Source organism: Diorhabda carinulata, chromosome 8 (genome assembly GCF_026250575.1).
Source record: "Diorhabda carinulata isolate Delta chromosome 8, icDioCari1.1, whole genome shotgun sequence".
NCBI lineage: Eukaryota > Metazoa > Arthropoda > Insecta > Coleoptera > Chrysomelidae > Diorhabda > Diorhabda carinulata.
Window position 1 is genome coordinate 3,081,260 of NC_079467.1, and position 19,321 is coordinate 3,100,580.

General features: G+C 31.8%; 2 protein-coding genes across 6 annotated transcripts in view; one reads left to right on the plus strand and one right to left on the minus strand.

Moving 5' to 3' along the window:
* The window catches only part of LOC130897446 (probable beta-hexosaminidase fdl), a 126,345-nt gene extending 112,459 nt beyond the window's left edge, over positions 1-13,886 (minus strand). Inside the window, exon 1 of one of the 2 annotated variants that reach the window (XM_057806296.1) lies at positions 13,730-13,886. In XM_057806296.1, coding sequence (XP_057662279.1) covers positions 13,730-13,753 — 24 coding nt within the window. In that variant the 5' untranslated portion in view covers positions 13,754-13,886. Of the gene's footprint in view, positions 1-9,366; positions 9,577-13,729 lie in introns of those variants that run through there. The other variant, XM_057806301.1, reaches the window with a different exon arrangement.
* LOC130897451 (uncharacterized oxidoreductase YjmC-like) overlaps positions 1-19,321 on the plus strand; it is a 43,360-nt gene that overhangs the window by 9,657 nt on the left and 14,382 nt on the right. The window contains exons 2-4 of one of the 4 annotated variants that reach the window (XM_057806309.1): positions 14,625-15,167; positions 15,235-15,689; positions 17,398-17,523. In XM_057806309.1, the coding sequence (XP_057662292.1) occupies positions 17,412-17,523 (112 nt within the window). In that variant the 5' untranslated portion in view covers positions 14,625-15,167; positions 15,235-15,689; positions 17,398-17,411. Of the gene's footprint in view, positions 1-14,624; positions 15,690-16,667; positions 16,943-17,397; positions 17,524-19,321 lie in introns of those variants that run through there. The other 3 variants (XM_057806308.1, XM_057806307.1, XM_057806310.1) reach the window with 3 other exon arrangements.

The window sequence follows — 19,321 nt, forward strand, 5'->3', positions numbered from 1 at the left end:
GTTACATAATACATTCGGCATAGAGGTGGGAGAGTTATTTTATAACGGAACTGGCAACAATGCTTTATTTGACAAATCAATCATTGAACAGCTGATAGTAGCTTTTTGTTAAGTTTGGTTTGACGTTTCATTACGGATAGGCTTGAACCAAAATGAATAAATGCGTATCCATCATCAGGGATATAATCAAACGATGCGATAAAACAAATTTTTCATAAAATTTTGAAATCCTTATGTTCAAAAAACAACATTCAAAATGACAATGAGACATAAATATTTCATAAAAATTTAATTTTATCCCAATTCTGGTTTAATTATTTCCTTGATGATGAATACGTAGTAATTCGGAAGCTTGGAATGCATATTATAAAGAATAAGTACAGTTTGGTGTGTGATTGCCACAGTCCCACAATATTATCCCCACATCATTACGCTTAAATCAAAAAAACAATAATAACTTAAAGATTTTCTCGCTAACTGTAATTATAAAGAAAAGAAATATATTTAAAACGAAATTAGTTCTATTTTCTACATCTTCTGTTTCAGTATGATTTAAGTTCTGGTTTCCATACCCAACTGGTTGGCAAAGACTTGGGTTTCTTCTATCGTAGGCAAAATGGGTACAATCCACACGTTTTTTAAAAAATCATTAATATTTTCTTCAACCGAAATAATTTTCCCTCTTTCCCCTACGAAACGAATAATAAAATCATATGGTAATATCTGTCGACATTTATTTATTCATCAGTGTGTAGAAATGATTTCAGGATTGGATTAAATACTTAATTCCCTAATATTTCGAAACAAAATTTTGGTAACATACCTCCAAGTTATTTTTCTTGTTTAGATCTTAGTATAACGACTAACTTTTACCAGCGGCTTCGCTCGCATCGAATCCATTAAATAAGTATCAGAAATCATTATAATAGAAAAGAACGAACTCTGTAGCTATATTAGAACCTGACATATAGATCTTTGAATGTAGAAAAATTGCCAAAAACCTACAAAAATCCATAACTCCACATTGAATATCGGCGCCTAGCTCCTCTCCAACTAAACCGATTTAAGTGTTCAAAAACTCAAAAGAAAGAAGGTTTTTCATCGAGTGTTCATAAACCAAAACGAACTCTGTAGCTATATTAGAACCTGACATATAGATCTTTGAATGTAGAAAAATTGCCAAAAACCTACAAAAATCCATAACTCCACATTGAATATCGGCGCCTAGCTCCTCTCCAACTAAACCGATTTAAGTGTTCAAAAACTCAAAAGAAAGAAGGTGTTTCATCGAGTGTTCATAAACCAAAACGAACTCTGTAGCTATAATAGAACCTGAGATATAGATCTTTGAATGTAGAAAAATTGCCAAAAACCTACAAAAATCCATAACTCCACATTGAATATCGGCGCCTAGCTCCTCTCCAACTAAACCGATTTAAGTGTTCAAAAACTCAAAAGAAAGAAGGTGTTTCATCGAGTGTTCATAAACCAAAACGAACTCTGTAGCTATATTAGAACCTGACATATAGATCTTTGAATGTAGAAAAATTGCCAAAAACCTACAAAAATCCATAACTCCACATTGAATATCGGCGCCTAGCTCCTCTCCAACTAAATCGATTTAAGTGTTCAAAAACTCAAAAGAAAGAAGGTATTTCATCGAGTGTTCTTAAACCAAAACGAACTCTGTAGCTATATTAGAACCTGAGATATAGATCTTTGAATGTAGAAAAATTGCCGAAAACCTACAAAAATCCATAACTCCACATTGAATGTCCACGCCTAGCTCCTCTACAACTCAACTGATTTAATTGTTCAAAAACTCAAAAGAAAGAAGGTGTTTCATCGAGTGTTCATAAACCAAAACGAACTCTGTAGCTATATTAGAACCTGACATATAGATCTTTGAATGTAGAAAAATTGCCAAAAACCTACAAAAATCCATAACTCCACATTGAATATCGGCGCCTAGCTCCTCTCCAACTAAACCGATTTAAGTGTTCAAAAACTCAAAAGAAAGAAGGTGTTTCATCGAGTGTTCATAAACCAAAACGAACTCTGTAGCTATATTAGAACCTGACATATAGATCTTTGAATGTAGAAAAATTGCCAAAAACCTACAAAAATCCATAACTCCACATTGAATATCGGCGCCTAGCTCCTCTCCAACTAAATCGATTTAAGTGTTCAAAAACTCAAAAGAAAGAAGGTTTTTCATCGAGTGTTCATAAACCAAAACGAACTCTGTAGCTATATTAGAACCTGACATATAGATCTTTGAATGTAGAAAAATTGCCAAAAACCTTCAAAAATCCATAACTCCACATTGAATATCGGCGCCTAGCTCCTCTCCAACTAAACCGATTTAAATGTTCAAAAACTCAAAAGAAAGAAGGTGTTTCATCGAGTGTTCATAAACCAAAACGAACTCTGTAGCTATAATAGAACCTGAGATATAGATCTTTGAATGTAGAAAAATTGCCAAAAACCTACAAAAATCCATAACTCCACATTGAATATCGGCGCCTAGCTCCTCTCCAACTAAACCGATTTAAGTGTTCAAAAACTCAAAAGAAAGAAGGTGTTTCATCGAGTGTTCATAAATCAAAACGAACTCTGTAGCTATATTAGAACCTGACATATAGATCTTTGAATGTAGAAAAATTGCCAAAAACCTACAAAAATCCATAACTCCACATTGAATATCGGCGCCTAGCTCCTCTCCAACTAAACCGATTTAAGTGTTCAAAAACTCAAAAGAAAGAAGGTGTTTCATCGAGTGTTCATAAACCAAAACGAACTCTGTAGCTATAATAGAACCTGAGATATAGATCTTTGAATGTAGAAAAATTGCCAAAAACCTACAAAAATCCATAACTCCACATTGAATATCGGCGCCTAGCTCCTCTCCAACTAAACCGATTTAAGTGTTCAAAAACTCAAAAGAAAGAAGGTGTTTCATCGAGTGTTCATAAACCAAAACGAACTCTGTAGCTATATTAGAACCTGACATATAGATCTTTGAATGTAGAAAAATTGCCAAAAACCTACAAAAATCCATAACTCCACATTGAATATCGGCGCCTAGCTCCTCTCCAACTAAACCGATTTAAGTGTTCAAAAACTCAAAAGAAAGAAGGTGTTTCATCGAGTGTTCATAAACCAAAACGAACTCTGTAGCTATATTAGAACCTGACATATAGATCTTTGAATGTAGAAAAATTGCCAAAAACCTACAAAAATCCATAACTCCACATTGAATATCGGCGCCTAGCTCCTCTCCAACTAAACCGATTTAAGTGTTCAAAAACTCAAAAGAAAGAAGGTGTTTCATCGAGTGTTCATAAACCAAAACGAACTCTGTAGCTATAATAGAACCTGAGATATAGATCTTTGAATGTAGAAAAATTGCCAAAAACCTACAAAAATCCATAACTCCACATTGAATATCGGCGCCTAGCTCCTCTCCAACTAAACCGATTTAAGTGTTCAAAAACTCAAAAGAAAGAAGGTGTTTCATCGAGTGTTCTTAAACCAAAACGAACTCTGTAGCTATATTAGAACCTGAGATATAGATCTTTGAATGTAGAAAAATTGCCAAAAACCTACAAAAATCCATAACTCCACATTGAATGTCCACGCCTAGCTCCTCTACAACTCAACTGATTTAATTGTTCAAAAACTCAAAAGAAAGAAGGTGGTTCAGCAAGTGTTCTTAAACCAAAACGGAGTCTCTATCTTAAATATAACCTGAGATATTGAGGATAGAACGTGTATATGTGAAAAACACCCATAAGTAATGTACAGGGGGAAATCGCATTTGAGTATAACTTGAGAATGGTGAAAATTAGATAAAATCCGATGGTTGATGGCTGATCTGTGCTGATCAATACCTTTCATTGAAAAAAAAAATTAAGCAAATCGGTTGGGTAGAACGCCTGAACGGACTCGGAATGGAAATAATCAATTTTTTCAATATATAATATTGTTTTGTTTATTGTCGTTATTGTGAGACTGTGGCAATAAAACACACCAAACTGTACTCCTTTTTAACAAGCTTTCGAATGAATATGTATCCATCATCAGGGTATTATTATTTTATAAAAAATGTACTCTACCGCAATAATGGTTTAATTAATTCTCTAATGACGAATACGTAGTTATTCGAAAGCTTGTATACATATCATTAAAAGTAAAAAAAAATTATTTATACAAAAAATAATCTTTCAATCATAGGAAAAATTGTCATGGCAGTCAGGTTTTTCAAAAAATGTGAATTCTTCTATACTTTACCAAGGTTTCGAACGAGTCTGCATCAATTGTCAAGGCTGTAATAAATACCAAAAAAACTGGTTCAAATAATAGTGATTTACTGAAATGTCATAACTTGTACTTGAGATTGTAAGACAAAACTCATGCCTAAAAAATTTATAAGGAAAACACATAATTAAAAATTTGTTATGAGCCTTCAAGTTAAAACAGAATTTTGATTTATGTATGAAACATTTTTTCTTTTTCAGGAATTTTAAAAAAACTAATATTATTCATTACCTCCGATTTGTTGACAACTTATTTTGAATCTATTTAAAAACTTATATATTATATTTATTTAAAAATTATTGCACGGAGTGGGAGTTTGATGAGAAATTGTTTTTCTTATTTTTTAAGATGTAAAATAATAGGTTAGTAAAGACTCTGACAAAAAACACTTTATTAAAGTTGAAAAATTTTATTGTTTGCGTCCTAAAAATTGATAAAAACAATATTTTTCATTAAACTCCCACTGCGTACATTAATTTCTGAATACTCACAGTGAAGGAGTTTCCAAATTGATTCAAAATCGAAGGTAATAAGTAATATTAGTTTGAAATTTCTTCCAAAAAATTATTTTATACTTAAACCAAAATTCGGTTTTAATATTGATGCCTAGAAGCTCACAACAATTTTTTAGTGTTTTCCAGTGAAATTTTACGTCATGAGTTTTATCTTACAAAGTGTCAAGTACAAGTAAGTTTCTTTGGTATTTATTACAGCTCTAAAAAAGGATGCAAAGTCGTCCGAAAGCTTGATATAGTATAGAGGTTTTCACATTTTTTAACAGCTATTTAAATTTTTTCCTTTACTGCTTTCCCCATTATTGAAAGATTGTTTTTGTAGAAAATTATTGTTTGGAAATCGGCAGTAAAGAGAAGCATTAATGTCTATTGATCGCTAGAAATCGTCAGTGAAATTACTTTTTAGTGCCTAGGTACTGAAGTAACTGACCTGCCATCCGCTCCATATTCGACAGCAGTGAATTACATATCAACTAGCTTACAACATTTTAACATTACGGATAATCCAAACTGTTCTTTTACCATTAATATAGATAAATGAAGAGAAATAATATTTGCATGTCAGTTTTGTAAAAAATAATCATATTATTCAACTGTGTAACTAGACAAGGGACTCATAACCTTTTCTGCTTGCCTCAATTCGAAATATTTTTGAATTTTTTTTGAATATGGGCGATTTCGAAAGCATCAGCAACTAATCTCCAGTCTCGGACCAAAAAGTACGACTTCAGTACCTTGATATATAAATTACTTTTTCATTATTTTGTTTTATAACTAATCCGTCGTAACTAGTATAACCATTTCTTATACTGAACAGGCAAAAAGGATACAAGCCAAAACTTTGTTAATATTTTTGGCAATTGAAATAATTTTTTCTCTTTTTTCATATGAAACGAATAATAAAAGCATATGATGATATCTGTCGATTTTTATTTATGTAACACTATGTAAAAATGATTCCAGGATTTAATTAAATATCTCGAAGCAAACTTTTAGTTACTTTTTTCCACCAAGGTCTTCAATTAGAACCCCTCCGCCGATACCACTTGAATTCAAATGCTTTTAATTACTTATAATGTAGTTGAATTATTTAATTTCTAGTTTAGTAGCCTATAAAGCAACCTAAGTGATTCTTAGAACTTATTATTCAGACTACTTATAGTGCGGCAACTACGGGAGGTTTGTTTTTTAATGCGTAGAATCGATTTTTCGAGGGTGCCGAGCCCAAATCTAGTCGAGTGATTTGTTACAAGCAATTTAATTGTTTATAAAGCTATAACTCTTAAATAAAGAACTATATGAAATAATGTTTGCAGTAAAAAAGTTTGGTTTCAAAAAGATCTATAAAAAAGATCTTCACAGTTTTTTGCAAAAAATCAATATTTAAAAAGTTATCGCCAAAATAATGCGAAATTGTCGTTTTTTCTCATTTTATCAGTTTTTACTTGGTTCTTACATGACGTAGAAAGATTTAAAGCAGCTCATTTTAAACGTTAAAGCTTGAGCTTCAAAATGAGATTTGAAATATCATCTGTTTAAAAGTTACAGAAAGTTGAATGTACAAATTTTTATGAAAAAAACACCGTATTTTGTATATATGTGTTTTAAGGGTATATAAATTAAAAAAAATATGAAATTCCCCTTATAGTAACTTTACATTTTGACCACTTCCAATTATGTTTTCGACTCTTAGTTATAAAGTTATGCAGTGCCCGCGATTACTTGTTTACAGTAATTTAATTGAAGTTCTTTATGATCTCAAAAATTTTTTTAAAACTTATTTCGACGAAAATTACGACAAACATTTTAGTACCAGTATGTTCAATCTATTTTCGTATCATAATCGTTTTTACAAGTGTTTGTTACATTTACAATAAGACAGGCACGGTAATTGATTAGGGTATATTTTAAGAAAAGTTTACTATGCGGCCCTTAACCGAAAACTAAAAAAAAAGATAATTTTTTATTATTGTGTTGATTTGGTGCCTGTACTGTACTGTAAGTAACTAAGTCATGATTGAATGGTAGAAAATATTTATTATTAAAAAAAAATTCTATTCAAATATGTGAATAATATATTATAGTTTTCAAGTACTGCAGTGTAATAAAGATGTTAGTTTACAGAATATATACGTTGTAGTATTATTTTTCTTTCGAATATAAAATGAGTTCAATTTCAGAGCTACCCGTTTTGGTTTCAGAAGTACTGACTTTCACAGAACTACCCGTCAGAATATACCTTGTAATTTATACTGTTTACATATACTGTATTACATTTCATGAAATTACAATTCAGTGGCAATTCATGAGCTGCGAAGCTACTTTTTTTGGAATTAAAATAGTTTCATCTATCTCAAATCCAAAGTCTTATGGGTTTAATATATTACGTTGTCATTTTAAAATGTTAATTTGCTCGTAAGTAGCATAGAAAACTCTTGAAATGTGGTATTTGATAGAATTGGATGTTGATGGCAATTCCATATAGTCCTACATTCAAAAAAGTATTGCTAACACGTATATTTAGTACGCCCAAAGACCGAAAACGGCCAGTGGCCGTTTAAACAGCCACAACGCGCTCTGTGCAGCTTCCGTTTGCCGAAACGCGTTGTGGTTGTTCTGATATAGCCAGAACCCGAATGAAATTATTCAAGATTTGGAAGACGTCAGCCCACGTAATATGATACTGCTTAATAATAACAATAATTTGATAACAAAGTAGTACAACACTCATTATTTGAATGAATGTTCAATGACAACGGTTTTATATCCATAAAGTCAATAGTTAAATATAACTAACCTAACATAACCTAACATAAAATTCAATCAAATTCAAAATGCCACAATAATTCCTTAGGCAAAAACAAAAAGTTACATTAACTATTGACTACAAACTATGGATTATTAACTGTAGTTTTAATGTAAAAAAGTATATGACTAAAATCAATCTTCGCTGCATATTCATTTATTTGTTTTTCATAGGAATTATTGTGGCATTTTGAATTTGATTGAATTTTATGTTAGGTTAGGTTAGTTATATTAACTATTGACTATATGGATATAAAACATATATAAAAACCTTGTCGTCAAACATTTATTCAAATATTTATTATTGTAATATTTTGTTACTAAATGATTATAAATAAGTAGCATTTTATTACGTGAGCTGATCGTCTTCTAAATCTAAAATAATTTCATTCGGGTTCTGGCAATATCAGTACAGCCACAACGCGTTGTGGCAAACGTAATGCATACAGAACGCGCGTTGTGGCTGTTTTAAACGGCCACTGGTGGTTTTCGGTCTTTGAGCGTCACATATATACGTAATAATTGAAAATGTTAGGTTTTGACCAAAAAGGAAGTTAATATATTTAATAAAAATGTGGAGATACGAAAATACCAAGTTCTGAATTGAATTTTCTAAAAAAATACTCGCAAGGATAATTCTGATGCAACAAACGATTAAAATTATTAAATTTAGATTTAGATTGTTTTATAAATTAAAAAATAGATATTTGCGAGGTGCAATAAAACAATGAAATAATAAATATATTGTAATAATAATATATTTTTGAAACCATGAAAAATGAACTCTAATTAAATTACTGTAAATAAGCAATTACAGGCGCGCACTTTAGCATTTGATCACGCAGTTTAAAACGTAAATAACTTTACAAATAAGGGTCGAAAACATAATTTGACGTGGTCAAAATGTTCGTATTTATAAGCACTTAAAGCTACTATAAGGTGCATCTCGTTTTTTCCAAATTAATATACCCTTAAAACAAATTACGGTGTTTTTTTTTCATGAAAATTTGTACATTCAATCATTAGTAACTTTTTAACAGATGATATTTAAGGGGTCTACTATATCTCATTTTGAAGCTTAAATTTTAAAGTTTGAAAAGAGCTGCTTTAAATGTTTCTACTTATATAAGAACCAAGTAAAGACTAATAAAATGAGAAAAACATCAATTTTGCATTATTTTGCCGATAACTTTTTACATATCGATTTTTTGCAAAATCTGTGAAGATCTTTTTTATAGCCCTTTTTTTAAAACAATTCTTTTTTGATATCTATTTTTGAATAAGAGTTATAGCTTTATAAACAATTAAATTGCTTATAACAAATCACTTGACTAGATTTGGGCTCGGCACCCTCGAAAAATCTATTCTACGCATAAAAAATAGGAAAACACTTCAAAACTAAAGGGTGTATGAAACAACTATGGGTTCCCATAGCTTTTGAAAAATGTTGTGTGTTTTTATCAGTTCAAAATGTTGTATATTTTATTTCAATAATTATTGAAATAACTTATAAATCTAAAACATCTGTGTACTCTCAACTAAATTGTCGAGTAATTTCAAAATCACTACAGAATTTTTTAAATACAACTTCTTTGAATTTCTTGGAATTAACTACCTCCCTCAAAGCAGCATATTAAGTCAATAACCGCAGAATTAGTAGTTAAAAATTATAAACAAACCGTCCGTAAATTGATTCGAATATATAAAACAAGTAATTTTTACTTACAATGAAAACCAATACCAATATAGATTATTTGATTAACACTTAACACAAAATTTCACGTCAAAAACCGGCACTTCTTCGGTAGCATGTCTCGAGAACTTGGCACTACCGTGTATACTACCATCTTAGTATTCTTCTTGCACACCTGAGAGCAGGTAAACAACTTTAGAAAAAAGAAATGGCTGAGCTGGGCATCAACCTTGTCGGGCAACGCTTGATTTCACGACTAGCCGGTCTTTTAGTGAGTTTTTATGGTTTTGATTTTACTATTACGACGCCAACTTAATCCTCTAATCTTATTATTGGATGTATGAATGTTGAATATTTAATGTAAATCATCCTACCTTATTGTAAGTCTATATTTGAAGTATTTTAACGGGAAATTAAAAATGGAATAATAGGCCACAACAATAACTCATTTCTGATACCGCTAATTTACTAAACATATTTCTAAAGATAGAAGAAATGTTGTAAGCAATTTTAACCACAAGAATTAATATAATTATCACCATTTTACATATATATGCATATATTATAGAACCAGATGTTAGTCATTGTTCAGATTTCACAATATCATATTATATGTTTTTACTTAAAGTCCTACGCTCTCTTCTATCGTAAACAAATTATTTCGAAAATCAGAATTTGAAAAAGGATATTAGAGATATAAAGATATTAACAATGATACCAAATTTTATGCAACATACAGCAGATTAAAAGTTTATGGTTTCAAAAAATAAAAAAGAAAAATATTTGTCCATCTAGCTTGGCTATCTTTCAGATACCAGTCAAGAACTTTGGTTGGAATTTCTGGAACCGTTGGTGTTATTCATACTACCACTACACCAACACTCACAATTCACTGTCTGACGCGCGTTTCGATAACCAAATTATCGTCTTCAGAGAATGAGGGTAAACAGTTTACAGAACGCGCGTCAGACAGTGTATTGTGAGTGTTGGTGTAGCGATAGTGTAAACAGAGTGTTCAGTATTCAAGAACTTATTCACTTTCTTGATAAAGTGTACCTAGTTCAATTCTGTAGAACTCTATGAAGTTTGACATAAACAGTAATATATTATACGAGTTCAAAAAACAAACTAGATTTAACTAACTCTAAATTCCACACAGATTGGTGGTGATTGTTTACCAAGCGAACTTTGTGTATCAAGACAGAATCTAAAAACATGATGATCTATATTCAGAGAAGGAATCTACTTAAAATGGTGGCATATAGAATGGAGAGATTGAAAACTTGGTTACTGATGAAGAGACTGAACCATTCTGGCAAAAAAGTGCGAGAAAAGCAAAATAATTCGAGAATAGGATTACACAGTATTAGCACTAGAACTACCAAAAGAAAACACCATAAAGAGGAGTGATCATCCTTTTTATTATGGTCAATAGTGATTAATAAGATTGTAGGAACACTAGAAGGAAGAAGAATCGAAGCAAAAGTGATGTAGATGTTTCAATTTCAGATAAGCACCCACAAATAATTAGCGACATCATGAAATTGTATTGGAAGATATCACCTTGCGGGTGGAAAATAACAGACTGGGATTCAGATCTAAAAGCACGGATTTAATTTTGTACACAAGAAAATACAAGGTAAGTTCACGGTACCAAATGTGAATGAACAAGAACTTTGCCTATCAAATGAATCTGAATACGTATCATACTAAACTCCAAACATTCATGGATACGGAATGAAGAGAATAGAATGAAAAAAGACATTATAACTTTCTACATCCGTAGGTGGAAAATGAGGACTAAAACCAAAAATGATATATTGGAGGTATATAGTAATCATAAGGCCTCTCATGATCTGTTATAAAAGGAATCCTAAGCCTTTAGCCTATAAAATCGTCCATAAAAGGTGTAGCATCAAAAAGCGCTTTCCGGTTGAGAGAAAACAACCTTTGGAGGGAAAACGAGATATTGACATACAACTATACCGCATGGAATGAGAAAAAGGGGAGAAAAATAAAAGATCTACCAGCTTAGGAGACTATACAAAAGATAATCTGTAATGTTTTACCATTATTAGTCACAAATTCTTTTTATAAACCGTATACGGGATGAACGTCTACGGGATGAAGAAAATCAATACGATTGGTTGTGATAAATCTCATTAAAAAACACTCCTTTTACTTCTAAGTATGTAACCGGTAACCATTTTGACCAATAATCGTCATCTGTTTGGTTCCATGAGTTTTTTGGGATATTCCTTGATGTGAAGTCGAAGTACAACACTGCTTTGTGACTTCCCTGTCCTATTTGTCCAACAACAACTCAATCAGACTTAAGTCGAGCAACTGTAACGGCAAAATCATTGCTTTTAGTACATTCTTCAATTCCAATTTTTTCAAATACTCTTTACACACCTTCAAGGAATGCCTGGGATCGTTGTGACGCTAGAAGATTTATTTCCTGCCGATTAGACGCTGCCCAGTACATACCTTTAATATTTTTTTCATAGCTTTCAAAATCCTTTCAATTTTTACTAGGAATCCAGTCGCTCTTCCTCCAAAATATTCTCAAAACATCACCGAGCCTTCACCGTGTTTTACAGTCGGAATTACACATGAAACTAACATCCTCCTACTCTTCATGAGTCTGATTTTTTTGCTCTGTAGCCCATTGCAACTTCTCAAAGTAGATCCTTAGATTCATTGATCTCAGCTACTATCTCTGGACCCGTGAGTCGTCGATCAAGTTTACTGATCAATACAATATGTATGTCTTGAGCTTTTGTGGTTTTCGGAGCTGAATGTTTTCTATCGGCAAAGCTCCTGATGGATGTAAATTTTTTTACGTCTACGGTACCTGGAGATATTTTTAATTCGGCGGCAATGGTACGGTAACTTTTGCCTAGACTATGAAGACTTGCGATTAATGCACAACGTTCAGCCTATAGTTCCTTGGTTTTACCTATTTTAAAACTTACAAGTGTGAATTTGCAAGAAAAAAAATTCGTATATGAATTTTACAGATGTCTTAGTCCAAAAAAGTATAAATCACAGCACGTTATTGCATCTCACTGGGAGGAAACCTCAATTAAAAAACCCGCAAAAAATAATATAAATAAATCAACCGGTACTTGCAAGTTTCAACTTGTCGCACTCATCGACAATTTTTGATTATTTTAAAAGTTAATAAACGAATTATGAGGTGGCCAAAACTTTTAACCAGTAATTTGTTTGTTTTCTTATAACATAATTTATATGATAATATCATTTGAGATTAGGATCTAAGTGTACTCCTAAATGTTTTATAATTGTTGTATCATATATTTCAATCTCATTTTAAGGAAAGTTATTAGTTTAAGTTGGAATGTTTTGGAACCGTTGGTGATATTCATACTGAACACACTGTTTATACTACCACTAGATTTACATTCAAAATTACACTGTCTGACGCGTGTTTCGATAACCAAATTGTCGTCTGCACATTTATGATATATAGTATGCCATCCGTAACTAAATAACCAACTTATGGTCTTCAAAGTGAAGGTAGTGATTCAGCAAGTGATTATTTGATATGGAGCAATAAAAACTTACTTTTTCCAAACTTTTGCCTACTGTTTTGAGTGGAGCTTTCTACCCACAACACATTTTGAGTAAATTAGCAAATCCCACAATAAGATTTGACGACAAAGGTCGGACATACAAGAAAGCCATCGCCTTATGGGTTTTACGAAAGAACTATAAACAAAAAACTATAGTCTATCTATTCAGTGTGATTTTACATGACTAATATAGGCACGAAATTTTTGGGCCTGCTTCCAGGGCCAGATTAAGCTAGGGGCTTGGGGGGGCTATAGCCCCGGGTCCAAGAGGGCCCTATCATTTGGAAATCATTCTGTATTTTTTGATGTGTTGATACCACAAATCTAACGTATTGATATTATTTTGTGAATTTTTTCGGGTTTTCGAATTCCATAAGGGGGCCCCGTCATTATTTTAGCCCCGGACCTTATAAATCTTAATCCGGCTCTGCCTGCTTCGAATAAAAGGGAAAGATTAATTAACTGTATTGTTGTACCATATGTTTATAAAATTGTTGAATTCGAATAAATGTTGCCTACTACTTTCAATTGTCTTGTACAAAAATATGAATTCAAAATTAAAATATTTTGTTTTTAAATACCTGAGATTATTTCAGAAACAGGTTCCGAAGTGGGATTGACAAACAGAGATTCTTCAAATGCAGATCGGTTTACTATACATAGTAAACTAACTTTTAAACATAACCATGCATCTTTTCGTCGATAATTTGTATAAATATTAATCAACTCAATTCAAAATTTTGAAAGCTCATTCATGTATGTAAATATTTACTTGTGATCGGCATAATTCGGCTTACCCGAAGTATCCAAAGCGATGACATTGGTAGTGTTCCTATCGAACTAGTAACTAAAACGACTTTTCAATAAATTCTTGAAGAAACATAACAGGATAACATTTAATAACAACAAAGGATTCCGCAAAATAACTGAGGTTAGAAAATCATTCGTAAAACTAGGCATATGTGGGTAGGTCATGACCATCTTGAAAAGAAAGATCAATGTCGGTAACGCTTGCTCTCTTCTAGCCACTGTTGTCGCGTTTAAAAGGAGAATATCCTTAGATTTCAGTTCTTATAAACGAAAATACGATTTGACATTATTTAACGGGATATTTTTTATCACAGTTATTTCTAATTGAATATAAATGAATATTTTTCTAGCGTGAAAGCTGCGGCTTAATCGTTGAATGTCTCTATAATGAAATATTCTTTTCAAGTTCACGTACCAGTTAACTTTATATCAGTATCGATTGAAGTCTTCTTATCTTCTCAATTCTCCTCAAAAACATAGCGCTTACGCTCATAATTGCTTTTACTCTGTTTACTTCCATGCGACAGATTTGTGTTACACCGATTTTAACTGGTTAAAACGAAAAGTTTATATTTGGCGGCGTTTTTGTCTTATGATTGAAGTTCGTAGTAACGAATTTCGTTCTCTTCTCAATGTTTGAGTCTTACAATGACAAAAAATCGTAAAAATTGGTCCAAATGTTATTAAATGAAGTTTTGCATGCATAATTATTTAAAATAGGCATAGTACTAAAGATTTTACAATAAAAATGCTAAAAATTCTCTGAGGTTAGGTTTTAATGTTGTTGTTTGGAATGAGTGTCATATTAGTAATGCCCAGGAGTTAACATATACAAAATGGAGAAAAACGAGAGTACCTAACGCTGGTATATTTTCATTACAGGAACTAAGCAAAGGAAAAGTCTGACGGAGAAGAATCTGAAGAAAGTAGCATCGATGAAAAGCAAGGTCCGTCGAATATCAGTAAAAAAACCTCTTCGTCGGGTTTGAAATGGATTAAAATGCAATTTGAGTGAAAAGACTTGCCAAAAAATTTCACAAATGATAATGTAGCCGGAGGTTTGAGTCCTTGAGGTTACTACAACAAATATTTAAATGACATTTTTTCGAAGTTGGAGCAGTACCGACATCTAGATATCATTTATAGCAAACTGGAGGAGAGATAAAACCAAAATTACTCTAGAAGAGATCAAACAATTTTTTGGCACGCATGCTGTCATTTGGTGCTTTAAATTTCCTAGAACTCATAATTACTGGAGTATTAAGTATCAGCAAACAATTATTGCCGATGTAATGAATCGGGACAGATTCTAAGAATTTCGTACAAATTTTCATGTAGTAGATAACCTTGCGGTCTCCGAAGATGTCAAAAAACTGAACCACTTGTGAAAAATTCAACCAATGATTGATCAAGTCAGAAACACATGTAAAGATATTGTCAGGCCAATTGGGGGGAACTTTCTCAATTGATGAGCTAATGATTCCATTTTTAGGACTCGGTAATTTGTAAAGAATAAGCCAAGACCCTTAAATTACTGAATGTGAAACATTTTTTTAAAACCAGAAAATGTACATTTAAAACATTTAAAATAGCTGGATGGAATATAGAAATGATTGCGTAATGAATAAATTCAAGTCCAAAGATATCATGGATTTTTTGATATTCCGTTTAAGTTTAGGAGAGTTTTTAGATTGTGGCATAAAAAAAGGGAAAGAGAAAGTGAAGACACTGATGTAGGAGAAGAAGATGCGAGACCAAGTTCTAAGAAAGCTAGATGTGCTCCACTTCCTTGTGAAGACAAACGATTTGATGGCTTCAATCATAGGCCAGTTAATGAGAACCAAAAAAATCCAAACATGTGTATGGTGATTTTGTTATTATAAAAGACAGTCCATTACGACAAATGATATAATTTATTTTCGTAAGACAGTTTCTAAAGACATAAAGGTGAGTTTTTCTACAAGGAATTTCTAAGGTCATAGATAGTTATTAATTCATAGAACTTTTAATTTTTCTGTGTTTAAGTAAGTTTCAAAAATTTTTTATAGATGGCGGTAGCTACGTCGTCTGCACTAATACTTGAGTGCTCGCCACTTAAGCCTACTATCATTTTTATGTTCACAAGAAAGGCGAATCACCCAATATACTAAAAATAAGTAATACAAATTTACGCTGATTTTTGTCCTGTAATTTTAAATAATACAAAATTACCTTTTAACTTTTGGGTGTCATAGGTTATATGGCCGTGCGTCAACTCGTGATTTTAATACCCTTCATAAAATTTTAACATCTGTTACAATGTGCCAGCTCGTGATATTGTTTGTCGTGAAGATTAGACAACTCCTGACGGAAGATTATGTAGCTAGAGATTCTAATCATGAAATGAGCTCAACATCATTAATTACCAGCAATTTGTTTCCTTACTAGCCTAAAATCTACTACTAATGCAATTTTTAACTTGTCACAAACACCCACAACACGCTATCTGTTTGAAGAATGAAGAACGGAGCAACGAATTTATTATTTTAATTTGACAAAAGGTGGTGGTAATATTGGGGATAGAATTTTTACTAATTGCAATTGTGCAAATTTTAAAAATTCATTTCCCTATTGTATATTTATAGTCCTACCTATGTACCTCAATCACGAGTATTATGTACTCGAACTACCTTTTCGTTTACCTGAAATATCCCCGTTTGGAGTTGGCGCATACTTATCCTAACGTTTTAAAAATCGTTCTGTAAAAATCCATCTATATCGTTCTGTACTTAATTTAATAATCTCTAATGATTTATTTCAAACGTTTTCTTCACAGCAACAAACCGTGAAATATGAAAACATTAATTGGTAATAAATACTTACATACCACGTATTTTGGTACAGTCTGGCAACATCTGTATGACGTTACACACTTGAAATTCAAACTAGAAGGTCAAGTATGATACAACTATTAACTGGAGTTCAGTACAATATCATTTTAAATTCGTTCATATAAACGATTACGTTGGTATTGTTTGAAGTTTATATATTGTTGCTATATTCATGGAAAATCTTCGCTAATTATTTATCAAACGTTTATAGCAATCTGCCAATATCTATTTCAAACTCGAAAATAATAATTTCATTAATACGGTTCCGGAACTGGAAGGTGACTATAAAATTTAAATAAATAATAAGCGAAGATTTGGAACTTTGAAAATGTGAGTACAAGTGTTTTCTATTTGATACATTGTCAAATCTTTCATTTATCAGAAAATGTAATTAATTTGTTTTTAGACTTATGAGAAAATTACTGACAATATTTCAAACAAAATCACATGATTTTTCAGTTAAAACTGAATGAATATTCAAATAATATTAAATGAATAATATATTTTTAAAAACGTGAACGCATTACAGGCGATTATAGAGTTTGAAATTTCAGTGTACTTCAATCCAACAAACAAAACTTTGAAACATTGTAATTAATGTACATTAGAATTAATTGATCTTATTTATCATTATTCTTGGATTAGGGCTTTCCTAATATTTATTTTTAGAAACCGTCCACAACAATAATCATTATCAATTAATTATTTCATTCAACTTAGGTTTACCGTTCTTATCTCTGTTTTAATACCGATAAGCATTTGTAAATGATAACCTTTTATTTTAGACTTATCATTAAACATGTCATCAGGAATCAAATTATTAGTTGAAGCCAAGCCACTATTTACAAGTTATTGTAGGCGAAGGGCAGTAGGATTATTCCATAAAAAAATGTCCTCATTAAAGACTAAAGGTAAATCGTTTATTCAATTATTATATATACAGTATAATTCACTTTATGAAATTGAAATTAATCTGTAAACAAATCTAGCTATCTTTGTTATTTTTCGTTGAAAATAATGCCATTTGTTACCAAATGGTTATGAGAGAAATGAAATAACTTTCCGTACAGAATCCTCCTGTGGTATCAGCTACAAAGCATTGGAAAAGAATATAGATAGGAGCAAAACCAATTATTAGGACAAACTACAGAGGCTGAAAAAGGCAAAGACCCTCCTTGGAAACTATAACCAGAGAAGATCTGTTGAATGTATCAACTTAAATAAAAATAATCTACGAATGATAATCAGAGTCCTATCGGGGCATTGTTGCCCATACATAGCAGATAATGCAACGTGCAGATTTTATTGCACAGAAGATGAAACCTCTATCCACGTTCTTCCGAAGTGTGAAACACTACAGAATTCCAGAGCACTACACCTGGGAACACCTCTGATAGCTACAGCCATCCGATATTCCGGTTTTTTATAGAATGGGTGGGATTAACAGATCAGCTGTAAATACTGGTTTAATTACAATTCGTCTTAACATAATTTGTTGCCTTTCAGCATTTTCATCATTATCAGGTTTTTTCCTCAGATTCCCATTTGGAATTAAAAAAATACGTTGATACTCAACATATCAATATTGGTCATCAAATATGATCAATTCATTCGACTATAGCGCCAGATCAAACGATTCCCGTATTAGTTAACAGTTTCACTTTTGCTCCAAATCAATGTTTGCCTAATATTTCATATTTGTGACATTTATTAATCATTTAATAAGTAGTGATAATAAAAAATTTTATCAGCTTTTTACTCAGTGGACAACATAAGTAACTTAGTTTGTGCTAATGAAAAAAATTTTTCATACCAGTTTATTTCTATTTATCTATTTATTTTAGTACCCAACGATTTAAAACGCCTTCTAACTGATAAATATATTTTTTCCATATCTGAATAATGATTGGTCAAAGGAAACTATTGAGAATCAAATAAAGGATAAGCTCAAGGGATAAATATCTTCCCGTATATACTAGTCAAATTAACAGACAATGTAACAAACCAATAAACATAATGATATCCAACCAATCCTTTACCTGATGTACCTAGCCGATCGACTCTCATAGCACCATATATGACACTCCTATGATAAAATTTCCCAGTGTTCCAAACCTGGCCTCCAACATCCTACAAGCTACCCTGAACAAACTACAGTGTTGGCTGAAAACATGAGATAGCAAAGTCCTACAAAGAGAAATATGTCCACTGGTAAAGATTAACAATAATAAACTTCCACAAGCATACTAACTAGGTAAGCACTTGGATAAACGTCTAACCTGAAGGATACATACATTTACAAAACGTGAGCAACTAAGCATCAAACTAGATCAAATATAGAAGCTTATTGGCCAAAAATCGTAACAAAATTTTGTTATATAAAACTTCCTTAAAATCCATATGGACATATGATGTAACTATGGGGTACCGCCATCCTTTAAAGGTTCCAAATCAAAGTACTACATGCAATTGTCGATACACCGTATTATGTCCGTAATGAGGTATTTCATCATGACATCCTCCTGGGATCCGTCAAAGAAGTAATCGTGCGAGATTAGTGAAAACGTATCAGCTCATCCCAATGTGGTAGCCAATCATTTGAATGTGCGCGACAATAGTGAACTACGAAGGTTCGACTTCGAACTATGATCACACACATCAGCTTAGATATTGATTAAGATATATAGAAACGAGAGAAAAACTCCAGAA